The 22,254-nt window shown below is 69.1% G+C and overlaps 1 protein-coding gene across 24 annotated transcripts in view; it reads left to right on the forward strand.

The window, feature by feature from the left end:
- The window catches only part of MYO18A (myosin XVIIIA), a gene marked incomplete at its 5' end in the record, with an annotated part of 32,607 nt that overhangs the window by 3,506 nt on the left and 6,847 nt on the right, over nt 1-22,254 (forward strand). For 2 of the 24 annotated variants that reach the window (XM_083805991.1, XM_083806009.1), the window contains 38 exons: nt 5,699-5,839; nt 6,564-6,620; nt 7,101-7,188; nt 7,259-7,368; nt 7,444-7,620; nt 7,735-7,945; nt 8,099-8,241; nt 8,748-8,848; nt 8,930-8,993; nt 9,191-9,335; nt 9,694-9,714; nt 10,692-10,703; nt 11,228-11,401; nt 11,483-11,573; nt 11,667-11,859; nt 12,341-12,427; nt 13,255-13,396; nt 13,485-13,644; nt 13,725-13,911; nt 14,051-14,291; nt 15,158-15,267; nt 15,351-15,416; nt 15,718-15,846; nt 16,317-16,460; nt 17,324-17,413; nt 17,503-17,622; nt 17,702-17,813; nt 17,909-18,036; nt 18,132-18,286; nt 19,318-19,441; nt 19,518-19,718; nt 20,048-20,158; nt 20,476-20,580; nt 20,660-20,806; nt 20,900-21,013; nt 21,221-21,337; nt 21,411-21,494; nt 21,668-21,805. In XM_083805991.1, the coding sequence (XP_083662117.1) occupies nt 5,699-5,839; nt 6,564-6,620; nt 7,101-7,188; nt 7,259-7,368; nt 7,444-7,620; nt 7,735-7,945; nt 8,099-8,241; nt 8,748-8,848; nt 8,930-8,993; nt 9,191-9,335; nt 9,694-9,714; nt 10,692-10,703; nt 11,228-11,401; nt 11,483-11,573; nt 11,667-11,859; nt 12,341-12,427; nt 13,255-13,396; nt 13,485-13,644; nt 13,725-13,911; nt 14,051-14,291; nt 15,158-15,267; nt 15,351-15,416; nt 15,718-15,846; nt 16,317-16,460; nt 17,324-17,413; nt 17,503-17,622; nt 17,702-17,813; nt 17,909-18,036; nt 18,132-18,286; nt 19,318-19,441; nt 19,518-19,718; nt 20,048-20,158; nt 20,476-20,580; nt 20,660-20,806; nt 20,900-21,013; nt 21,221-21,337; nt 21,411-21,494; nt 21,668-21,805 (4,740 nt within the window). Of the gene's footprint in view, nt 1-970; nt 1,609-2,310; nt 2,377-3,255; nt 3,315-4,021; nt 4,691-4,919; nt 4,986-5,222; nt 5,301-5,698; nt 5,840-6,563; nt 6,621-7,100; nt 7,189-7,258; nt 7,369-7,443; nt 7,621-7,734; nt 7,946-8,098; nt 8,242-8,747; nt 8,849-8,929; nt 8,994-9,190; nt 9,336-9,693; nt 9,715-10,691; nt 10,704-11,227; nt 11,402-11,482; nt 11,574-11,666; nt 11,860-12,340; nt 12,428-13,254; nt 13,397-13,484; nt 13,645-13,724; nt 13,912-14,050; nt 14,292-15,157; nt 15,268-15,350; nt 15,417-15,717; nt 15,847-16,316; nt 16,461-17,323; nt 17,414-17,502; nt 17,623-17,701; nt 17,814-17,908; nt 18,037-18,131; nt 18,287-19,317; nt 19,442-19,517; nt 19,719-20,047; nt 20,159-20,475; nt 20,581-20,659; nt 20,807-20,899; nt 21,014-21,220; nt 21,338-21,410; nt 21,495-21,667; nt 21,806-22,254 lie in introns of those variants that run through there. The other 22 variants (XM_083806002.1, XM_083806007.1, XM_083806008.1 and 19 more) reach the window with 19 other exon arrangements.

The following is a 22,254-nucleotide window of genomic DNA, read 5'->3' on the forward strand; positions in this document are numbered from 1 at the left end:
GGCACCCGGGGCGCACGGCCGACGTGCCGCGGCGCAGCTGGCTGCCAGCTCCTTGCTGCGCCCAGTGTCCCGCCGGGGTGCTGGGACGTGGGTGCGCGTGGTGGTGGGACACGCGTGGTCCCCGAACCGGGGTGTTGGGGAGGCGCTGGGGGCTGTGGGGTGGGGGCTGTGGGATTTGCAGTGCCCCCGATGTGCTTCCTCCTTCTTTACATGTGTTCTCTGTGGGAAGCTCTCAATTTGTCCTTTCTTCCGCCGTGGGGACAGTGCTGGCAGGGTGGCCCCAGCACAGGGAGCCCCAAGGGTTGCGGTGCCCAGTGGGCTTGGCCATGGGGCTGGTGCGTCATCCCCTTACACCCGGGCTGCGCGTCCCTGTGGAGGCAGCCCATGGGCACCGGGCCCTTCCCAGCTCTGTGGCCGGGATGCTCGGGACCCCTCGGGTCTCATCACAGGGCTCCGTGTGCGCTGGGCTCGCCGGGGAGGTGTCCGTGCCCCTTGGAGCCCACGGGCGCCGACTTCCAGGCGAAGCCACGTGCCTCCGGTCGGGGCGATTCCTGCTGTCACCGTGACCCCTTTGTGACTAACGCCGTGGCTGCCGCCGGCGCTCCCTGGGGACACCGGTGTCACCGCCGGCACCCTCCGCCACGTCACGGCAGCCCTGCCAAGGGCGTTCCTGTCACCTGTCCCTGGTGCCCTGGGTGAGGCGAGTGGCGAAGGTTTGGGGCTGCCGTGCGGGGCCAGAAGGGATGTGGCCTCAGGCAGGGACGTGTGTGTGTGTGTGTGTGTGTGTCCCCAGGGCGAGCAGGGACCTGCTCAAACACCGCCCGGGATCCCCGCCGTGCCCATGCCCCCTGCTCGCTGCCCCCGCCGCGCGTCTCCTCGTGGTTTGGGGCAGTTTCTGTGGTGCCGCCGCTGCGCTTCGCTCCCTGCTGCCGGCCCCTTCCCGGCACGCACCGCGTGGGGAGGCCCCGGCCTCACTCGCCCTCGGTGCCGGTCCCATGCCTCCGGGGAGACCTCGGTGCTCGGAGGGAGCTTTGCTGTGGATGCGGCCGTACCGGGGGGCCGTGCTGGGGGCGGCCGGACTGGCGTGGTGTAACTGCGGTGCCAACCCTCATCCTTGTCCCATCGGCACGGGGACAGCCCCCCTGTGCCACCCCCCACGGGGCATAGGGCTTTCCACCCCCGGTAGCATTTCGGGGGGCTGCCACGCTCTTGGCAAAGCAAAGCGACACCCCGCTCCCCTCCAGCAAGCAGCAGCGGGGCCACGGGGGGGTGCGGGAGCACCCGGCCCCGCTCCTCGGCACATGGCTCCCTCCCCGGCTCCTGCTCCACAGGGGCGGGCAGTGGGACAGGGGGGGGCCGGACGCTTCCCCCCCGCGGCGCCAGCCTGCCGCGGGCCCACATCACTTCCTCCGGCGGCGAAGAGGCCCCCGCTGCCCGAGCTTCCCCCCCGTGCGCCCTCCGCCTGCTGCGCGCGCCGCCGGGGCCCTCGCATTCCTCGGCTATTTTTAGGGTGGCCCTATCAGCCCAGCTGTCCCCGCGCTGCCGCACGCCTCTCCCACCACCCTGTGCCGTGCTCGTCCCACCGGGAACCCCGCTGCCGGCCCCGCGGTAAGGTGGGGACCCTGACACGGCCGGGGGGACCCCGAGGGGGACGCGTGGGGGCCACCCACTTGGTGGGACGGGGGCCGCCGTGGCGGCTGAGGGCTGCTTCTGGAGGGGACCCTGTTGCTGGTGCCGTGCGGCATGGAGGGGAGGGCACTGGGGGCAGAGGATTTGGGGGGCTCAGCGGGCAGGTTTGTGCCCAGACCCCTGTGCCTGGGTGGGTGAGAGGGGGTCTAGGAGCTGGGGATGGGGGGAACAGGGTGCTGTGACCCCAAACGGGTGGTTTGGGTGCCCCTCTGTGCCCTGTGCTGGCAGGGGTGGTGCTTTGTGGACCCCCCCATGGGCAGCCCCGGATCGGCCCCGCTGGGTTTCGGAGACCCCTCTGGGTCCCTGCTTGGGCTGCCCGGCTGCTGGCACGGGGTCAGGCTCAGAATAGCCCCCCCGGCGTGCCGAGTGTGTGCCCAGGGCAGAAAATATCCCTTCCCTCACCCCGCAGCTGCTTACTGCAGCGGGCTGGCCCGGCACGGGGGGAAAATTGGGCACGGTGCTGCCCTATGAGCAAAGGGGCTTTTTTTGCACAATGAGTTCTGTGCCTGTCCCCGAGCGGTTCCTACGGGCTCCGTCTGCTCGGACGCTGCGCGGGGCTGGGTCAGCTCAGGGTCCTGAGGCCCCAGAGCCCTCCCGCTCACCTCTCCCTCTCTCCCCCAGCCAGGGCTGCGGCTCCATGAGACATCGCCATGGCCTTCTCATCCCGCTTTGCGTTCTGGGAGCAAAAGGGAAGTCTTGCTCGCGTTTGCTCGCACCCCACGGTGCCCACCAGCTCCCCCCAGTTTGCCCAGCACGTGTGCCGCATCCGGAGCAGCGCTCCCGGGGCCAAAATTCCCCCCGGCACGGAGCCTCAGCAAGTGGCCCTCCAGCTGCCCTCGTGCCACGCTGAGCAAACAGGCAGCCGCCCCGCACCCCGCCGCTGCACGGCTGCGGCCACAAATGCACCCACTAACACACTAACCACCGCTTCGCGCGTGGCCGGTGCCTCCCCTAACATGGTGTGAACCCCCCCCGGGCTCGGCATCGCCGCCCGGGACGCCCCGAAGTGGCAAGGCTGAGCCCGCAGAGCCGAGCCGGTGCCACCTCCATGCGCTGTGCCGCCGGGCTGGCGGCGGGCGGGATTGCTTCTCCCCCCCACGCACCTTGCCTCTTGCTCAGCGCTGTGTTTAGCTCAGCTGTCAGAGCTAAGTTGAGCAACGTGCGAAAAGCCAGAAGCCCGCGCGGGGAGGAGCGAAGGGGCTTTATTTACCAGCCCGCTCACCAGCTGCCAACGCAGCCCCTCCTGCAGCGGGGAGCGGGGCTGCGCCACGCTTTGGGGTTTTGCAGGGCGCGCCTCGGAGCTTCGCCCCCTTTTCTCAGCTCGGCTGGACCCCGTGGTGCTTTCCTCGGGCCGGACCGAGGCCTCGCGCTCAGCAGCAGGCTGCAAATCTGGGCTGTTTCACCTGCTCACACAAAGGCTTCCTCCCCCCCGAAGCACGGAGAGCGACCGGCTGCGTGCCTTTTTCCCCATGGTGCTGCCGGAGCGGGCGGCCGGCACCGAGCCCACCGGGTCGCTGCCTCCCCCCGCGGCGGCTGAAACGCGCCCCTCTTGTTTGTCTGACCCTCAGGTTAAGGACGAGGACAAATCTTTAGCTGTGAAAAGACCCGGGAAGGAGGACGGGGCTGTAAGTGCTGCAGGGCACGGGGAGGGGGGCTTTGTGCTGGGATGGGGCTCGCCCTTGGCTGGGGCACGGCGACACCTCCTAGGGGGGTCGTGGGCTCAGCGTCCCCCTCCTGCAGCTGACGTAGGGCAGCGTGCGGGGTGCGGGTGGTTTTGGTGGTGGTGGGAGCTGGCGCCTGGCCGCAGGGGTGCCCGGCTGTAGGTCACAGCAATTTTTGCCCCTCTGCCTCACCAGGGCTCGTCCCTGCCCTGCAGAGCCCGGCAGGACAGAGGCTCGGCGCTTGCTCTGAGTTACTGCAGCAGCGGCGCTTCCCGCGCTGCCTGCTGGAGCTGTCGGAGGGGGGAAAATCTTGCAGATTGCCCCGTGCCTTGCAGCCAGTCTGCCAGCACCCCAAGTGGGCTGAGTGCTCTGAATTCCACACCCTCTTCCCATGGCCTGAGGGTTGACGGGCTCCTGGGCACGGGGCCGGGGAGGTCGGCATTGCCCCTTTCCCTGAGCCTGGTGGGGAGCTGTAGGATGGTTCAGGGAGGGGGCTGGATGCCTCAGACACACGTCCTGTGGCGCCTGAAATCTGGCCGGGAGCTGTTCTGGGACCCCCGGCACCAGCCCAAGCTGCCCAGCACAGCCACATCCCGTGGCACAGGGGTTCACAGCGGCGGGCCCGGCACCGTCAGACCTCCTCTAACCCACACCTATCTTTGTGGCTGCAGCCAGAGAGCCCCAGCGCCGCGAAGGACGCGGCACCCGCACCCCCAAAACCCGAGCCCCCGAAGAGCCCCGAGCCGCCCCCGGGGAGAGGGAAGAGCCCGGAGCCGGTGCTGAACGGGGCCGCCAACGGGCCCGAGGGTCCCGCGGCGGGCACCGAGGCGCAGGGGGACGACGGGCAGGGCCTGTCCCGCCGCAGGGTGGTGCGGGTGGTGCGCAAGGTGGTGCGCAAAGTCCTGCCGGCGGAGGACGCCGGCGGTGCCAGGGAGCCGGCGCGAGACGTCAAGTCTCCCGAGCCCGTGCCGCCCCCCAGAAAAGAGGAGCCGGCCCCCCCCGCGCCCCCACCGCCGCCCCCCGCTGTGCCGGCCACCCCCGCCAAGCCGGAGCCCAAAGATGAGATCTCAGCGGGGCTCAAAACCCTCATGGCCAAGGGCAAAACCAAAGAGCACCGCCCGCGGCTCCGGCCGGGAGACAGGCGAGAGGAGAAGTCCCCCGAGCCCTCCGGGGGTAAAGGAGCCGCCACGCCGGGCTCCCCGCCTGCTGCGGGGGACGCAAAGCCGTCCGTGTCCCCGGGTGCCAAAGCCAAGCCAGAGCCTCTGGCGCAGCCTTCGGGAGGGAAAGCGGAGCCGCCAAAGGCATCCGCCCCGAAACCCACCGCCCTGGAGAGGCACAAGGTACCGGTGTGTGCACGGCTCTAACCCGGCGTGGGTGTGCGGCACGACCCGCAGGGACGCCTCGTCCCGCGCGGCGGAGCATGGTGTGAGCTCACCAGCATGGTTTGCAGTGGTTGTGGGGCGGGCGGGGGTGTGCGGTGCCGGGCGGGGGTCACTTTTTGGTGCGGCCGGGTACGCTGCGGCCACCACATCACGCTGCCCCTTGTCTCCCCACCCTGCTCGTGTGGAGAAGAAGCAGCAGCCCAGCGAGAAGCGACAGACCCCCGCGAAAACCGCCCCGGGACCCCCCCAGCAGGTGCGTGGGAGCAGGGACCCGGGATTTGGGGTGCCAGGCGCCTGCCAGGGGTTGTCCAGGGTGCCTGTGGGTGCCCCAGCATGGGTGCAGGTGGGCAGGGCGCTGTAGGTCTGCGCAAGGTAGCTGCCCTGCGTGGTGTCGGTGGGCTTCAGGGCCAAAAAAAGCACCCGTGATGTCCCCCGTGACGGCGATGTGCCGGTGCTAGCCAGCCCGCTGCTAACAGTGCTCTGCCTCCAGGCTGCCCCCGGCCCCGCTCCCCAGCTGAGCCCGTCGGAGGAGGCGCAGCGCCGGCTGGAGAGGATCTTCATGGCTTCTGTAATTCGGGGGGGGGGAGTTTGGTGATTGTGCGTGGCCCGGTGCCTGGTGTTGGATGGGGACGCTGCCCCGTCCGCACCGCGTGCTCTCCCTTGGTGTTTGCACCGCCGGTTGTGGCCGCCAGCCCCGTGGCCCCGCTCTGGGTGCTGCCGGCTGGTGGGTTTGGTGATTGCTGCCCCAAGCAACGTGCGTGGCCGTGGGGAGCTGCAGTGCCCAGCAGCGCCGTGCCGCGTCCCTGTGTCGGTGTCTCCACTGCATCCTGGGCACAGCTGCCCCAGCTGGGGTGATGTCTTGGGGGTTTTGGCCGTGCCGGGGCCCCGTGGGGCGTCGCGGTGCCGTTGCTGCTCTCTGCCTCTCACCCCTCTTTTCTTTCTCTCCTCCTCCTTCGCTGCCGTCAGCTGGACCCCGCGGCCTCCGCCCCGGCACCCAGCCAGGTACCGTACCCCTGTCCTCAGGAGCTCTCTGCCTCCGCTGGCAACCTCCCGCTGTCCTCTGTCTGCCGCTGGGCTGGCGTCTGCGCCCGCGCCTCGTGCTGGAGCGTAAGGCTTTCCCCACCCAGGGCTGCTGCAGAGAGCGGCCAGGGTGGCCCCGTGTCTCCATCGCGCTCCCTCGGCCGCAGCAAGCCGAGCCGGCAGGGCACGGCCGGGGCTGGGTGCCTCTCCCCGGGCTCACTTGTTGCAGGGTGGTTGCAGCTCCGGGCTCCCCGTGGCCGTGCCGGGGCACATGGCAGAGAGGCCGGCACCCCAGGCTCGCCGGCAGGGTGCTGTCGGTGGAGGCAGCGGGGTGACGGTGTCTCTCAGCCTGGCTGGGGAGGGCAGGGGCTTACAGCGGGGAGGGAAGGGGCAGAGCCAGGCAGAAGGGCCGGTGAGAGGTGCAGGAGTGGGGGCAGCGCCCTGGTTCCCCGCGTGTCCTTGTGCCGGCCCTCGCTGGGCACGCACCAGAGCATCCTGGACATGCGGCGCAGCGGGGCCGCCTCCAGCCCCGGGTGCTGTGCACTCACCCCCAGCCTGCGCTGGGTGCTGGCTTTGGCCACCCGGCCTCGTGGCCACCTTCCCAGCTCTGTGCATGTCCTGCACCGTGCTGGACCTGCTGCTCTGCAGTCGTCCCAGCTGCGGCTCCGGCAGCGCCTGCGTGGCCGGGGGCTCCGGGGTGGCTGCACTTCGCCGCACGCCTCCGCTCGCTTCCCCCCGCCGCTTGCTGTGCTCACTGCGGGGCAGAGCGTGACCCTTCTCGCCCTCACGCCCCGTCTCTCGGCCTCGATAGGGACAAGCGGACGATGTCCTGGCAGCCCCCTTTGGCCCCGTCCCTGCTGCAGCTCAGGTTTGGCTTCGGGGCTCGCCCTGCTCGCGGGTAGCGGGGACGTCCCCCACGTGTCAGCTGTGCCAGCCCGACCTTACCTACCCCCGTGGGACTGTGCCACCGCTGTGCTGTGCCCTGTGTCCCTGCGTCATGTCCCCGCAGCATGTCCTGTGTCCCTGCCCCGTGTCCCCGCAGCATGTCCTGCGTCCCCACAGCATGCCACGTGAGTGGCACGGGGCTGCCGTGGGTGCCGGGGCTGCAGTTTGGGAGCGCAGCCCCTCCAGGCTTACCGGGGCTGTCTGTGATGACTGCATCCCAGGGTCGTTGTGGCTTTGTGTCTACCCCCAGCTGTGGCAGGGACAGGGGGTCTCAGCAGCCCCAAACCCACTGGGGTCCCCGGGGCAGCGGACAAGCCGGGGACACGTGTCGGGAGGGCTCGGGGCTCATGGAAGGCGGCCCGGCGCCACGCTCCCTCCAGCCCCACGTCCCCCTGTCTCGCAGGCCAAGACGGAGGAGCAGATCGCTGCCGAGGAGGCTTGGTATGAGACCGACAAGGTGTGGCTGGTGCACAAGGATGGCTTCTCCTTGGGTGAGTTGGGGTCAGGCCAGGGTGCAGGGGTGCCCGGCACGGCCCCGCTGAGCCCCGCGTGCCCTCGCAGGCAGCCAGCTGCGGCCGGAGGAGCCCAGCGCCCTGCCCGAGGGCAAGGTGAAGGTGAAGCTGGACCACGACGGAGCCGTCCTGGAGGTGGAGGAGGACGACGTGGAGAAGGTAGGGCTGCGGGATGGGGGGCCGCGGGGCGGTGGGGACCCCCGTTCCCCGCCTGACCCCCGGCCTCGCTCCCAGGCGAACCCCCCGTCCTGCGACCGCGTGGAGGACCTGGCCAGCCTCCTCTACCTCAACGAGTCCAGCGTCCTGCACACGCTGCGGCAGCGCTACGGCGGCAACCTCATCCACACCTACGCCGGCCCCACCATGGTCGTCATCAACCCGCTGAGCTCCCCCTCCATGTACTCCGAGAAGGTGACGCCGGGGGGGGGCCGGTGGCGTGTGCCGGTGGCGCTGGAGCTGTGTCACCCTTCAGAGGTGCTCCTGCAGGGCCGCAGGGTGCCGAGCGTCCCCCGCTTCCCCCCCCAGGTCATGCACATGTTCAAGGGGTGCCGCAGGGAGGACACGTCCCCGCACATCTACGCCGTGGCCCAGGCTGCCTACCGCAGCATGCTGATGAGCCGCCAGGACCAGGCGGTCGTGCTGCTGGGCGCCAGCGGCAGCGGCAAGACCACCAACTGCCAGCACCTCGTCCAGTACCTCGCCACCATCGCCGGCAGCACCGGCAAGGTCTTCTCCGGTGAGTGCGCGCCGCGGGGCCCCCCCCGTCACCTCCGCACGCCTTCGCTTCGCGGTCACGGTGCTGCTCTCTCACTTGTCTCACCGCCGGCGCCCTCGCCGCGTGCACGCCGCCGGCCACGCGCACCCCACCGCCCCGCTTGTTTCCTCGCAGCGGAGAAGTGGCAGGCTCTCTACACCGTCCTGGAGGCTTTTGGCAATAGTAGCACCAGCATGAACGGCAACGCCACGCGCTTCTCCCAGATCATCTCCCTGGACTTCGACCAGGCTGGGCAGGTGGCGTCCGCCTCCGTACAGGTGAGGGGCCGGGGCGGCCCCCTCGGCGCAGGAGCCGGTCCGTCCCGCGGGCGTTTTCTCCCGCGAGCTCTCCTTTCTAACCCGCGAGCTCTGCCGCAGCCCCGCTCCCGCCAGCCCGGCCGTGTCCGCAGCCAAGCGTCGAGCTCGTGGCTTTGTTTGCAGCCAGTCGGGGAGCGGAGCGCAGATGAGATCAGCTCCCTCTCCTTGCTGAATGAGCCCTGCTCGCACACTGCCTTTCTCCAGGGGTGATAACAGCAGCCCTTAAAATGCAACAGAGCCACTTGGTGCTCCAGTGCACCTGCCAATCGAGCCCAGTGCCCCCGGGGAGATGCTCAGGGTTTGCGTTACGGCAGCGTCCCGCAGCAGGGCCAGGAGACCTCCACGTCTCCTTGGGAACCCAGGGAAAAGGGGATCCTGGGCCGGCAGCAAGGACGAGGCTGGGGCGGGGGGTCTTGGTGGGAGCGTGGCCCTCGGGGACGGTTCCCAACCCTCCTGATCTCTCCCAGACGCTGCTGCTGGAGAAGCTCCGTGTCGCCCGGCGCCCGGCCAACGAGGCCACCTTCAACGTCTTCTACTACCTGCTGGCCTGCCCTGACAGCGCCCTGCGGTGAGCGTGGCCCCAGCATGGGGGTCTCTGGGGGTCTCCTGGCACCGTGGGGACCAACCTGGGTGGTGTTTCTCCCAACAGCACCGAGCTCCACTTCAACCACCTGGCGGAGAGCAACGTCTTCGGCATCGTGCCCCTCGCCAAGGTCCTGCCTGCTGTGGGGCTGGGCAGGGGGCTGCAGCGGGGTGGGGGCACGGGGAAGGAGATGGGAGAGACAGGGTGGCCCTGTCCCCGCGGGCAGGGGGACATCTGCTGGTCCCCAGCCCCTCCGGGTGCTCGTGGCCTGGCCAGCGGCACTGGGAACTGTCACCCTGTGCCGATGGCTCCCGTCGCTCTCTGCAGCCCGAGGAGAAGCAGAAGGCAGCCCAGCAGTTCAACAAGCTGCAGGCTGCCATGAAGGTGATGGGCATCTCCGGCGATGAGCAGAAAGCCTTCTGGCTCGTCCTGGGGGCCATTTGTCACCTGGGGGCCGCCGGAGCCACCAAAGGTAACGGGGCTGGGACGCGTTAATGAGCTGAGCTCAGGCCTGCCGGCTGGTCGGGGTGCAGATTGATGCTGGCACCTCGGCACCTTGCAGACGGGCTCCGGGGAGGTGTTTTGGGGTTGTGCAAGCTGCCGGGCAGTGCTCTGGGTGCTCCATGACACCTGGATTTGTCCCCTCCGTTGGGGTGAGCGGGGTAGCTCCCAGCCACCAGGGATCAAACACCCCGGGCACCACCAGAGCGAGTCCCTGGCCTGGCCCCATCACATCGGGGAGTCGTGGGGCTGGGGACGAGGGACCGTGGGGGGTGCACGCGTGTCCCCCCCCCCACCTAACACTGCTCCCTCCCCTGTCCTCCCCACAGAACCACTGGCAGACGGAGCCGGTAATCAGAGCCATGCGGGGCTCTGCTCCGGGCTTGGTGGTGGTTTGGGGGCTAAAAAGGGGCTTGGGGTGCTGCTGGTGTGCTGGGAGCAGCCCCGGGCTGGGGTCTGGTAGCCCTGGGGTTACCTCTTGGCACCCCAGCACGGGAGTGCACCGTGGGCTTGCCCTGACGGCACCAGTTCACCTCTCCATTGCTGGGGGGGGGTGAATTTGGCTTGGGGGTCTCGGGGTGCCTCTGCAGCTGCTCTTCTCCCCCCTGGGGGTCTTGTGTTACCCCCGAGGTGCTGGAAGCCCCCTTTGCTGCCTGCCCTGGGCTCGTCTGCATGCTCGCAGGAGGGCTTGGATCGAAGGGTTAGCAGCTTGTGGGGGGAAATTGAGATGGGAATGGGCGGAGAGCCCCATTTGTGCCGCGTTTTGGAGAGGGTTTTGGGTGCTCAGCGGGCACAGCATTGTCCCAGGGGCGCTTCGAGGCACTAGAGGGCAGCAGGGCCCCGCTGCAGCACCGCTGCGGGGACGCACGGGTGGTGCGGGAGCCTCTGCGAGGGGCTGGGGGCATCCCCAAATCCTGGTCAGGGGGAGCATCCCCAGGTCCTGGTCACGGGGAGCATCCCCAAATCCTGGTCACGGGGAGCATCCCAGCCCAACTCGTGCTCCCGGTGCCTTCCCTGCATCTCGTGGGCCCTGGGGACGCTCAGCACCAGCTCAGCTGCACCAGCCCCCTTTTCCTTGGGCTGGATCTGGGCAGCGGGTGCCTGCGGTGCAGTTGGGGCTTGCCGTGGTGCAGGGGCAGGCCCCGCACCGGGTTGCGGCATCTCACCGTGGCGGTGCTCGGGGCGGGGGGGGGGGAAGGAACCAGGCTCGGTGCATGCAGGTTTTGGCAGGAGGGTGTCCCCGCGTCGCGTGCCCGCGCTGCTGCACGCCGTTGTTGCTAACCCCTGTCTCTGTTCGCATGGTGCATGCTGCCCTTTTGCAATGCAGACGCCGACGAAGGTAAAGTCCTGTTCTCCGCGCGTCTCTGGCTTCCCTGCCCCATCCCACCGTCGCGTCCCCCCCGTGTCCCCATTAACCCGCTCCCACCTCCCTTCCCCACCCCGTGTCCGTGTGTCTGTGTCTGGCAGCCGCGGTCTGTCCCGCTGCGCCGTGGTGGCCGAGCAGGGACGTGTCCCTGCACCGGGGTGGCTCAGAGCCCCATGTCACCGCAGGGCCCTGCGGGTGGCAGCGATGGAGAGGGGTGTCCCCATCTCCCCAGCACGGCTTTGCCTTCCAGAGGGGCAAAGCCACTTACTCCCCATCTCCTCGAATTGAGCCCCAAAATTCTCCTCTTGGTGCTGGCCGCGTGCAAGCCCCGAGCTCCCACTGCGCCGGCCGTGCACAGCATCCCCGCCTCGGGGTTGGCTTTTGTGTGCCACCCCCGTCCCCATCCCACCGTGGGGGACCCTGTGACCATCCGGGGTGCGCCAGGAGAGCCTCGCACATGGGGCAGCCGGCGCTGAGCCTCCTTTTTCCCCCCTCAGCCGGGAGGAAGCAGTTTGCGCGGCACGAGTGGGCTCAGAAAGCCGCCTACCTGCTGGGCTGCAGCCTGGAGGAGCTCTCCTCCTCCATCTTCAAGCACCAGCCCAAGGGCACGCTGCAGCGCTCCACCTCCTTCCGACAGGGCCCCGAGGAGCAGGGCCTGGGCGACGGCACAGGTAGGGCACGGGGAGGTGTGGGTGGCCCCCAGGGGGACGCGTGGCTGGGGACACTCAGGGCGCAGCCGTCCCCTCCGCCAGGTCCCAAGCTGACAGCGCTGGAGTGCCTGGAGGGCATGGCCGCGGGCTTGTACTCGGAGCTCTTCACCCTCCTCATCTCCCTCCTCAACAGGTACTCGACAGGATTTGGGGTGGGGGGTGTCGGGGGAGGTCCGGCAGCACCCACCCACCCACCCGGCTCGTTTCGCCCCCCTGTCCCCCGCAGGGCGCTCAAGTCGAGCCAGCACTCGGTGTGCTCGGTGACGGTGGTGGACACCCCCGGGGCCCAGAACCCCGAGGTGGCGGGGCAGAGCCGCGGGGCCACCTTCGAGGAGCTGTGCCACAACTACGCCCAGGAGCGCCTGCAGCTCCTCTTCCACCAGCGCACCTTCGCCCAGGAGCTGGAGCGCTACAAGGAGGTAGCGGGGACGCCCCGGGGGTGCCGTGACCCTCTCCTCTCTCCTTTCTGCTCCAGCATCTCCTGTGACACCCCCCCTGCTCCCCAAATTTCTTAATCAGTGGTCGCTCAGGACCGGGTCCAACCGAATCAGCTCTGACACCGTGCTCTCTGCTTCAGGGGTCTCCAGGGGGGGGTTCCCACCACCAATGGTGCCGGCAAACGTGCCCTGGGGGGGGCTGCTGTGGGTGGTGGGAGGGCGATGGTGGCCGCTGCTCCATCTCGGCACCACCTGGGTGCCCACAGGGACCCTTTTTGGTGCCCTGGCTCCCCCCAGTACCTCTCCCGTGCTGTGCCGGAGCAGCGGGGCGGTGGGACGCCCGGGAAACCCCTGTCTCCTGTCTAGATCCGATTGAGACTAACGTACTGACCGGCCCGCGGGGGCCCTAACGCTGATCTCCAGTCACACAGGCACTAATCGCTCCTCTGTCCGTCCTCTCCAGGAAAACATAGAGCTTGCACTGGCTGACACAGAGCCCGCTACCTGGGGCTCTGTAGCCACTGTAGACCAGCCCTCACACCAGGCACTGGTAAGCACCCACGGCGCTTCCCCGCGGCCTCCGTCCCGGCCGTGACCCAGCTTCTCTGCGGCCACCTCCGTCCCCCAAAACCCGCTCCCGCAGCACGGACGAGGGCCGGGACAGCGGGGCTGGAGGTGGCCGCTGCTGCTCCTCTTCGTAACGGAGCGGCTGCTGGCGGCCCCGCGCGCGCCGCCATCCATTACGGCGGGTTATTGAGCATTAGGCGCGGCGATAGCATCGGCCGTGCTGCTTTGCTGTCCTTTTAGCGGTAATTATGGGAAGGAAAGGTGATTTCCTAAGTGCTTGGCAGTGAGAGCGTGACTGAGCGTGCGAGCAGCGGGCATCCCTGGTGCATCCCCGGCACCGTGCTCCCCGGCACTCCCAGGAGGGGAGGATGCGGGCAGGATGGCCCTGGGGCAATCCCCGGCATGCTCCGGTCCCCAGGGTGCTTTGATCCCTGGTGTGCTTTGATCCCCGGGGTGCTTTGATCCCTGGGGTGCTCCGCTCTGCAGGGTGCACCCATCCTTGGGGTGCCCTGGTCCCTGGGGTGCTCCGTTCCCTGCTGGACGAGGCTGCAGAGGCTGCTGGCGTTGGCCCCGCGCTGGGTTTGATCCCAGGGGTGCCAGAGCGCAGCGTTTTGCTCGCCACCGAGCTTGGCGCGTTACGTTTGACTCTTTCCCTGCCAGGTACCCCTTAAGCAGGGGCCGTTTCGCGCGGCGCCGCTTTGCCTTGCTGCTCACAGCAGAGGAGGTTGCATGCTCCCTGCGTCTCCCCCGGTCCCCCCCCCCCATCCCTGCCCGCCTCCGGTCCCGGTACCAACGCGGTGTCACCCGCAGGTCCGCTCGCTGGCCCGCACCGACGAGGCGCGGGGGCTGCTGTGGCTGCTGGAGGAGGAGGCGCTGCAGCCGGGCGGCAGCGAGGACACCTTGCTGGAGCGGCTCTTCGCCTACTACGGTCCCCAGGAGGGGGGCAAGAAAGGTCTGGGGGGGGGCGACCGGCACCGCGTGGCTGCGCCGGCCGACCCAGCTGCAGCGCCCGTGCCCAGCGGCGCCGTGTCTCCCCGCAGGGCACGACCCGCTGCTCCCCAGCGACAAGCCCCGGCACTTCTTCCTGGGCCACAGCTCGGGGACCAACTGGGTGGAGTACGACGCCACGGGCTGGCTCAACCACGTCAAGCACAACCCGGCCGCCCAAAACGCCTCCGTCCTGCTGCAGGAGTCGCAGAAGTGAGTGGGGTCCCCCAGGCTTGGGGACGGAGCAGGGGAAGGGGTGATTTTGGGGGTGACGTCCCTTCCGTGCCCCGCAGGAAGGTCATCAGCAGCCTGTTCGCGGGCCGGGGCGGGTCGGCGCTGGTGCTGTCGGGCTCGGTGGCGGGGCTGGAGGGGGGCTCGCAGCTGGCCCTGCGCCGGGCCACCAGCATGCGCAAGACCTTCACCACCGGTGTGGCCGCCGTCAAAAAGAAGTCGCTGTGCATCCAGATCAAGCTGCAAGTGGTGAGTGGGGGGGCCCTCGGGATGTGGGGGGGTCCCAGCACCCTGCTTTGGCCACCAGCAGCGGCTCGACGGCACGGGTGTGGGGTCCCCGGGTTTAGCTGAGGCACTGTCCCGTGTCACCTCTCTCCCATCCCCGCAGGATGCCCTCATCGACAGCATCAAGAAATCCAAGCTGCACTTCGTGCACTGCTTCCTGCCCAAGGCGGCGGGGGGCGGCGGGGACCCCCGGGGGCTGCCGTGCCGGCGGGTGAGCGGCAGCGAGCTGGAGCTGCCGGCCGAGCACTGCGAGGCCGCGGGGCTGATGCAGCTCGACGTGCCCCTCCTGCGCGCCCAGCTCCGCGGCTCCCGCCTGCTGGACGCCCTCCGCATGTACCGCCAAGGTGAGCCCCCCCCCCGCCCCCGTCCTCAATTCGGGCCCAATCCTGCCACCCACAGGCATCCCGGCTGCGGAGAGCGTGGCAAGGGGGGGGAGCAAATCCCCTGTCTGCAGCGCGGGGCCCCGCGGGGAACCCCTTTGGCACGCGTCCTCGCGCAGAGCCCGGCTGCTGCCAGCTTTTCCCCGTCCCGGCGGGGCTGGCCCCGCTCCCCCCGCGGGACTGTTGTCACATCGGGGCTCGGTGCCGGGGACAGGCATGGCCTTACTTGGGTGTCTGCGCCGGTGCTGCCTGGCTGCTGGCAGCGGTCCCGCTGGCAACCGGCCCCGGTCCCGACGGGGAGGGGGGCGCCGGGTCGCGCTCAGCCAAGGGGTGGGGGTGCGGCCGCCGAGCCCGGGTTTAGTGCCTCGGGGCCGGACCCTTCCTGCAGCCGTTGGAAATCGATGCTGGGCGCACACCTCCCTGCAGCGATGTCCGTGACCCCCCCCTGGTTGTGGCAGGGTCAACCTCTTCATCAGCACCCCCCTCGTTAATTAAGATGTGCAGGCTCAGCAATTAAACCGCGGCTCAGGCCGGACCCGTAGCGGGGCCCGTCTGCTTGCGCGGGTGACACACGTGTCCCTGCTCTCCCCTGGGGCAGGAATCTGGCCGCTTTCACCCCACATCTTGGCCGAAATTACTGAACGACAAGGCCAAGGAAAACCTCCAGCAGCCGTCCCGGGGAGGGCTCGCTCCGCGCAGGGTGGCCCCATCGGTTCTCCCGAAGGACAGGGCAGGGGGCAGCGTGCGTGCGGGGGCACGGGGCTGTTCCCGGCCATCCCCCGGGCGTCCCGGCTGCCCCACGGCCCCCCTCTCCTGTGCTTCCCCCCCAGGCTACCCCGACCACATGGTGTTCGCCGAGTTCAGGCGGCGCTTCGACGTCCTGGCCCCGCACCTGACCAAGAAGCACGGGCGCAACTACATCGTGGTGGACGAGAAGCGGGTACGCGTGCCAGGCTCCCCTTGCGGTCCCACGCCCTGGGGTCTTGCACCCTGTTCCTGACCCCCCCCCCTTCCTCCCCGCAGGCGGTGGAGGAGCTCCTGGAGTCTCTGGACCTGGAGAAGAGCAGCTACCACATGGGCTTGAGCCGGGTAGGACCCCGCCGGGGACGTCCCTGCCCGCTGCAGGCTTTGGGGTCTGGCTGAGGGCAGGGCGGGCGCAGCGGCACAAGGGCAGCAGTGTGCGCTCCCACCCACGCCATTCCTCGCGCCTTGGGAGTAAAAACCCCGAATAAAAACCCCACACAGGACAGGGCCGCGGGGCTGGGGAAGGGCGAGGACGTGGCGGGGACAAGGGGACACAAGTGGCACATCCCCACCGGCCGGTGCAGCGGGACGGTGGCACCGCATCTCTCCCCCTTTTTTTTTTTTTCCCCCCCCCCCCCCCCCGCAGGTGTTTTTCCGGGCGGGCTCGCTGGCCAGGCTGGAGGAGCAGCGGGACGCGCAGACGAGCAGGAACATCACCCTGTTCCAGGCGGCGTGCAGGGGCTTCCTGGCACGGCAGCTCTTCAAGAAGAGGAAGGTTCGTGGCGCCTCTCCCCTCCCCGCTCCGCTGCACAATTTCGCCTAAAATGGGCAGCGCAGCTTTTCTGCCGCCGCCTGGCCCAGCGCCTCCTCCTCCCGCCTCTCCCCCCCTCCCCGGGAGCCGTGGGGAGCCGTGGGGAGCCGTGGGGCCAGCCCCGGGGCCGTCGGCTCCGTCCTGCCCCGCCGGGCTGCCGTGCCGTGCCGGGATGAAGCGGCCGTGCCAGCTCCTGCTTTTTATTATTAAAGAGCGCGTAAAATAGGCACCGCGGCGGCGCCTCGCCCGTGGCGAGGTTAGCTCGTGTGGGTGCCGGAGGTAATCGGACAGCAGATAAGCCAGGAGCAATTAGCCCACATGCTAACGAAGGGGAGTGCGCCGGGGTGGCGGCGGGGGTGCTGAGCACCCGCGCGTCCTGCTCGGCCGGTGGCGCCCCGCAGCAGCCGTGCCGACGCCGTGTGCCCCCCGCGCAGATCCAGGATTTGGCCATCCGCTGCGTGCAGAAGAACATCAAGAAGAACAAGGGGGTGAAAGACTGGCCCTGGTGGAAGCTCTTCACCACCGTGCGGCCCCTCATCGAGGTGCAGCTCACCGAGGACCAGATCCGTGGCAAAGACGTGGGTACCCGCCGGGGGGGGGCGGGGATGGGGCAGGATGGGTCCGGGTGCGCCTTGGAGACGGGCAGGGACCCTCAGCGGGGTGGGCTGCAGGGCCACCGCTGCCCCGTGCCCCCCAGCACGAATTGCTCCCTAATTTGCGAAGCAGCACGTCGTTAGCATCCCCAGAGGCGGCTGTCGGAGAGCCCGGTTACAAGGCGTGGAGAATGGAAGCGAAACCGGGCACCGTGTGCGGGGGCCTCCGCGCGGCGCGGGCAACCAGACACCGTGCCCCCCCCGCCTGGCACGGAGCCGCTGCCGGCTCAGCTTTCACCTCGACCTGCCGAGGCCGGGTGCCCGGGGTGGGGGCTCTGAGGTCCCCTCCTGTCCCCCCAGCCTGCCTGCTGGCACCAGGGGACGGGAGAGAGCGATGCGCTCGCAGCTGGCAGGCGGCACGGGCACGGAGCCCCGTGCTGGTTGGGCATCCCCCCAGGATCCCCTCCCTCCTCGCCTGGGCTGGGTGCCCCAAACCCTTTGGGTGCAGGGGGAGGAGGAGGAGAGCGGCTTTGTTTGCTCCCACCCCTTTTCCGGGGGGGGTGCAGGGACCCCCCTCTCTGCCGGAGGCCGGCTTTGCGTGGCCTCCGGGTGTTTCGGCACCATTTATGGGGTTGGAGTTGGCTGGCGGAGCCAGCGCAGGCTGGGGAAAGTCCCTGCCCAGCCCTTGGCAGGGGAGAGCCCCCGCACCGCCAGCGCCTCCCAGCCCTGGGGAGCCCCCACCCGGCCCTCCCCGTGCCGGGGGGGGGCTGGGGGTGCAGAGCATCGTGCCTGCCAGCCCCTTCCCGCGGCGCCTGCCCCCTCCCTCATCGCTCGCCGCTGTGTTGCAGGAAGAGATCCAGCAGCTCAAGAGCAAGCTCGAGAAGGTGGAGAAGGAGCGCAACGAGCTGCGGCTCAACAGCGACCGCCTGGAGAGCAGGGTAGGTCCCAGCCGGCCCCGGGTGGGCGCAGAGCGTCCCCAAGCCCCGCTGCCTGTCCCTCCCCCCCGCCACGTCCCCGCTGCCCCCAGATCACGGAGCTGACGTCGGAGCTGACGGACGAGCGAAACACGGGCGAGTCGGCCTCCCAGCTGCTGGACGCCGAGACGGCCGAGAGGCTCCGGGCTGAGAAGGAGATGAAGGACCTGCAGGTAACCAACCGCGCCTCTGCCCGGCCCCGCGGCGCCTCCCGGTCCCCGCGGGGCTCAGCGGGGCCGTGTCCCCTGGCAGGCCAAGTACGATGCCCTGAAGAAGCAGATGGAGTCCATGGAGATGGAGGTGATGGAAGCTCGGCTCATCCGGGCAGCCGAGCTCAACGGGGAGCTGGACGACGACGATTCAGGTACCGTCGCACCGCGGGCACCCAAAGCCGCGGGTGCACCCCGGGGTGCCCCGCGGAGCGTCGCCCGCCGCAGCCCCCCGGTGACCCCCGCACAGGAGGCGAGTGGCGGCTGAAATACGAGCGGGCGGTGCGGGAGATCGACTTCACCAAGAAGCGGCTGCAGCAGGAGCTGGAGGACAAGCTGGAGGTGGAGCAGCAGGGCAAGAGGCAGCTGGAGAGGAGGGTGAGTGGGGCTCTGACCCGGGACCCCCCCCCCAATTTTCACACCCCCCCTGCCCACCCCACCGGCCTGAGCACCCTGCCTGCCCCTGCCCGCAGCTGGCGGACCTGCAGGCGGACAGCGAGGAGGGCCAGCGGGCGCTGCAGCAGCTGAAGAAGAAGTGCCAGCGCCTGGCGTCCGAGCTGCAGGACACCAAGCTGCACCTCGAGGGCCAGCAGGGACGCAACCACGACCTGGAGAAGAAGCAGCGGAGGTGGGGTGGCGCGGGGACGGCGACGGGGTGGTGGCACCCCCGCCGGGCGGCTCTCGGAGCCTCTCGCAGCGCGGTTTTACCATTTTAGCAGGGATTTGGGCACTTCACCAGCTCCTGCTTGGGCGAGGCGCTTTGCACGGGGAAGATGAGGCTCCCTTTTCCCCGGGATGCGGTGTGGGGGATGCTGAGGGCTGGGGAGCCCCTTCCCCACGTGGGGGACCCTGCTGCCCCCCGGGGGTCCGGGGCTGAGCGAGCCCCCGAGTGGGGCTGTGCCCTGTGGCTCTGCTCGGCGCCCGCTCTCTTCCCATCTCCTCTCCCAGCCCCAAAGTTTGCTAACGTTATTAAGCAGCAGGGACGCTTTCATCTCATTATGGTAATGATCACACACACAAATACAGCGAGAGAATCCAATCTAATTAATTTCAATTTCCGCGGATTGGAGTCTGTGTTAATGCAGCTGTTTATTACCCAGCACGAAGAAAAATGGGGATTAGCTGCCGGGGTGTGTAACACAGGTCACAAACCCGAGTGCAGGGTTATTTTCCAAGCCCCAGAGGCAGCGATTTCAGAGCAAACCCCTCTGATCCTCTTTTGGGGGCTCTGGGAGGGGCTGAGCGCTGCCACGCCGGGGGCTCACGTCCCTGCGGCTACCCGGGGGTGGGACCAGGGAGCCGAGACACTGCAAGAGCCCCTCTCTGCTGGAGACCCCTGTGCATTGTAGCCCCTCTGCGTCCTGCTTCAAGCAGCCCGTCCCCGTGTAGCCAAGCCCCCACCACCAGCAGCCACGGTCCCACCGGCACGCGCCAGCCCCGTGGGGAGGCTGCTGAGGCTGCTCGGGTGCGCACCGCAAGCACCGCGCTCCCGATGAGCCGTTGGGTGAAGGTGCTGGGAGGATTTGCTCCGAGCATCTCCCCGCTCTGTGCGTGCTGGAAACAAAAGGGCTTGTAACCAGCACTGCTGGCAGCGATGCCGGGTGGAGCGGGGCCGGCAGGGGCATGGGGTGCTGAGCACGCCGCGCTCTCACCGCGCAGATTCGACGGCGAGCTCTCGCAGGCGCACGAGGAGGCGCAGCGGGAGAGGCTGCAGCGGGAGAAGCTGAGCCGCGAGAAGGACGTGCTGGTGGCCGAGGTCTTCGGCCTCAAGCAGCTGCTGGAGGTGAGAGGCGCCCGGCACGTCGCCGCTCGCCGCGCCGGGCACCCCCCAGGCTCACCGCCGCTCCCCGTCCCCGCAGGATAAGGACTCGGACATCGCCGGGCTGACGCAGCGGGCGGAGGCGCTGGAGGCCGAGCTGCAGGACATCTCCTGCCAGGAGTCGAAGGACGAGGCGTCCCTCGCCAAGGTGAAGAAGCAGCTGCGGGACCTGGAGGCCAAGGCGAAGGACCAGGAGGAGGAACTGGACGAGCAGGCTGGCACCATCCAGATGCTGGAGCAGGTACGGCGGGGAGGGGCGAGGGCTCGGCCGCCCCGCGTGCGCGTGGGTTTCTGGGCGGGGTGGTTTCGTGCAGGGCTGTCATTACCTGGGCCGGGCTTGCCCGGTGAGCGGAGGCGACCGCCCTCACCCCGGCGTCAGGCCAGGCTACGGCTGCGGACGCAGCTCCCGGCCCTTGGCGCCGCCACCATGGCACGGCAGGTCACCGCGGGGCGGGCGGCGCGGTCAGCCGAGGAGCAGGGGGCTTACTGGGTGAGCAGGGCAGCGGCGTGGGGGCGTCCCCGTGTCCCCTTGGCTCTTACCGCCCCCCGCCTCTCCCCCCTTTTTTCCAGGCCAAGCTGCGGCTCGAGATGGAGATGGAGCGGCTGCGGCAGACCCACGCCAAGGAGGTGGAGAGCCGCGACGAGGAGGTGGAGGAGATTCGGCAGTCGTGCCAGAAGAAGGTAGGGCTTGGCCACGGCCCTGCTGCCCAAGGGGGAGGCCGGGATGCGTCCCGTGCCCCGGCTGGGTGCCGGGGAGGCGCTGGGGACACCATCACACAACACCCGGCTCCCACGCGCCCGCTGCCCGGCTCCGGCAGGCTTGGCAGGTCCGACCGGTCCCGCTCGCACGCCGGGCATCACGCCGCCCATTGCGCAAACGGGTGCTCGCCGTGTCCGGCCCAAGGGGGTCACCCCGTGTCCCCAGGGCACGTGGCACACGTGGGGGGGGGTGTCCCCGTCCTCATCCCCCCTGACCGGGCTCCCCGGGCTCTCCGCAGCTGAAGCAGATGGAGGTGCAGCTGGAGGAGGAGTACGAGGACAAGCAGAAGGTGCTGAGAGAGAAGCGGGAGCTGGAGAGCAAATTATCGGCCGTCAGCGACCAGGTAGGGCACGGGGACACCGAGGTGTCGCGGGGGGGTCGCCGCAGCGCGGTGCCTGGCACGGCTTTCCCTCCCCCTGCAGGCCAACCAGAGGGACTTTGAGACGGAGAAGCGCCTGCGCCGCGACCTGAAGAGGACGAAGGCGCTGCTGGCCGACGCGCAGATCATGCTGGACCACCTGAAGAACAACGCGCCCAGCAAGAGGGAGATCGCCCAGCTCAAGAACCAGGTGCGTCCAGGCTGGCCGCCCCCACAGCGCGGCCCCCGAGGGGCTGGAGGTGTCCCCGTGCCCCCGGCCGGGCGCTGAGCCGTGTCCCCGCAGCTCGAGGAGTCCGAGTTCACCTGCGCGGCCGCCGTCAAGGCCCGCAAGTCCATGGAGGTGGAGATTGAAGACCTCCACCTTCAGATCGATGACCTCTCCAAAGCCAAGGCAGCCGTAAGTGATTCCGGGGTGCGCCGTGCCGTGGTGGGGATGTGCCCCGGGGGGAGACCCCTTCCCCGTGCCAGCGGGATGAGCCTGCACCCTCTGGGGCTTTTTTTGGGGAGTCCCTGCTGCATGCCAGGGTGGGTGCCCCCTCCCCAGGGGCTCGGCCAGGTGTAGGAGGGCAGGAGGCACGGCAGGAGACGCTGTTTTTCCCCCCAGCTGGAAGAGCAGCTGAGCCGGCTGCAGCGGGAGAAGAACGAGGTGCAGAGTCGCCTGGAGGAGGACCAGGAGGACATGAACGAGCTGATGAAGAAGCACAAGGCGGCGGTGGCCCAGGTAAGGGGGAACCCCTGCGCCCCGTAACGCCGGTCCCCTGCCGGCCCCACTAACGGCCTGGCTCGTCCCGCAGGCATCCCGGGACCTGGCGCAGATGAACGACCTCCAGGCACAGCTGGAGGAGGTCAACAAGGAGAAGCAGGAGCTGCAGGAGAAGGTGCGGAGCGAAGCTGGGGGTGGGGGGATCCAGAAACCCTCTGCTTGCCCTGTGGGTCCCCCCAGCATCCCAGGGGCTTTCCCAGGGGGTCCCCGGAGCTCTCCGCGGGGATGGCGGGGGGGGGAAGGCACAGGGGGAGGCAGGGAGCTGGCACTGAGGCTGCCTGCCCGCAGCTGCAAGCGCTGCAGAGCCAGCTGGAGTTCCTCGAGCAGTCCATGGTGGACAAGTCGCTGGTGAGCCGGCAGGAGGCCAAGATCCGCGAGCTGGAGACCAGGCTGGAGTTCGAGCGGACGCAAGTCAAGCGCCTGGAGGTAGGCACAGGCACCCCCTTAACAGGCACAGGCTGGGTCCGACACATCCCCAGTCCCCACGGAGCTGCCACGGCGATGGAACCAAGGCACGAAGAAACCCCGGGGGTCCCCTGGGGACATCCCCGGACCCCCCACGCCGCCGCGGTGCTGCCGGCCCCACCAGGGAAGCTCCCGCGGGCGCTGATAACCGTAATCCGCCACCCGGCCTGGCAAAGTGCTGCTATTTCCCTGCATCGACTAAGTGAAATTATAGACTCTCCCGGCCCTGCTAAACGCAGCCTGCTTTATATTCTGCCTCTGCAGCTCTCTGCCGAGGGAGCTGAGCAGCTTAGCTCTCCTCTTAATATTTTCCTAGCTGTTATTTCCCTTCCCGCTCTCTCTGCCGGGGCCATAAATATGCAGCGGCTGGCTCAGCGGCTGGTGGAGAATGGAAGCTATTTTTTCCCTAC

The sequence above is a fragment of the Anser anser genome (assembly GCF_964211835.1).
Source record: "Anser anser genome assembly, chromosome: 20".
NCBI lineage: Eukaryota > Metazoa > Chordata > Aves > Anseriformes > Anatidae > Anser > Anser anser.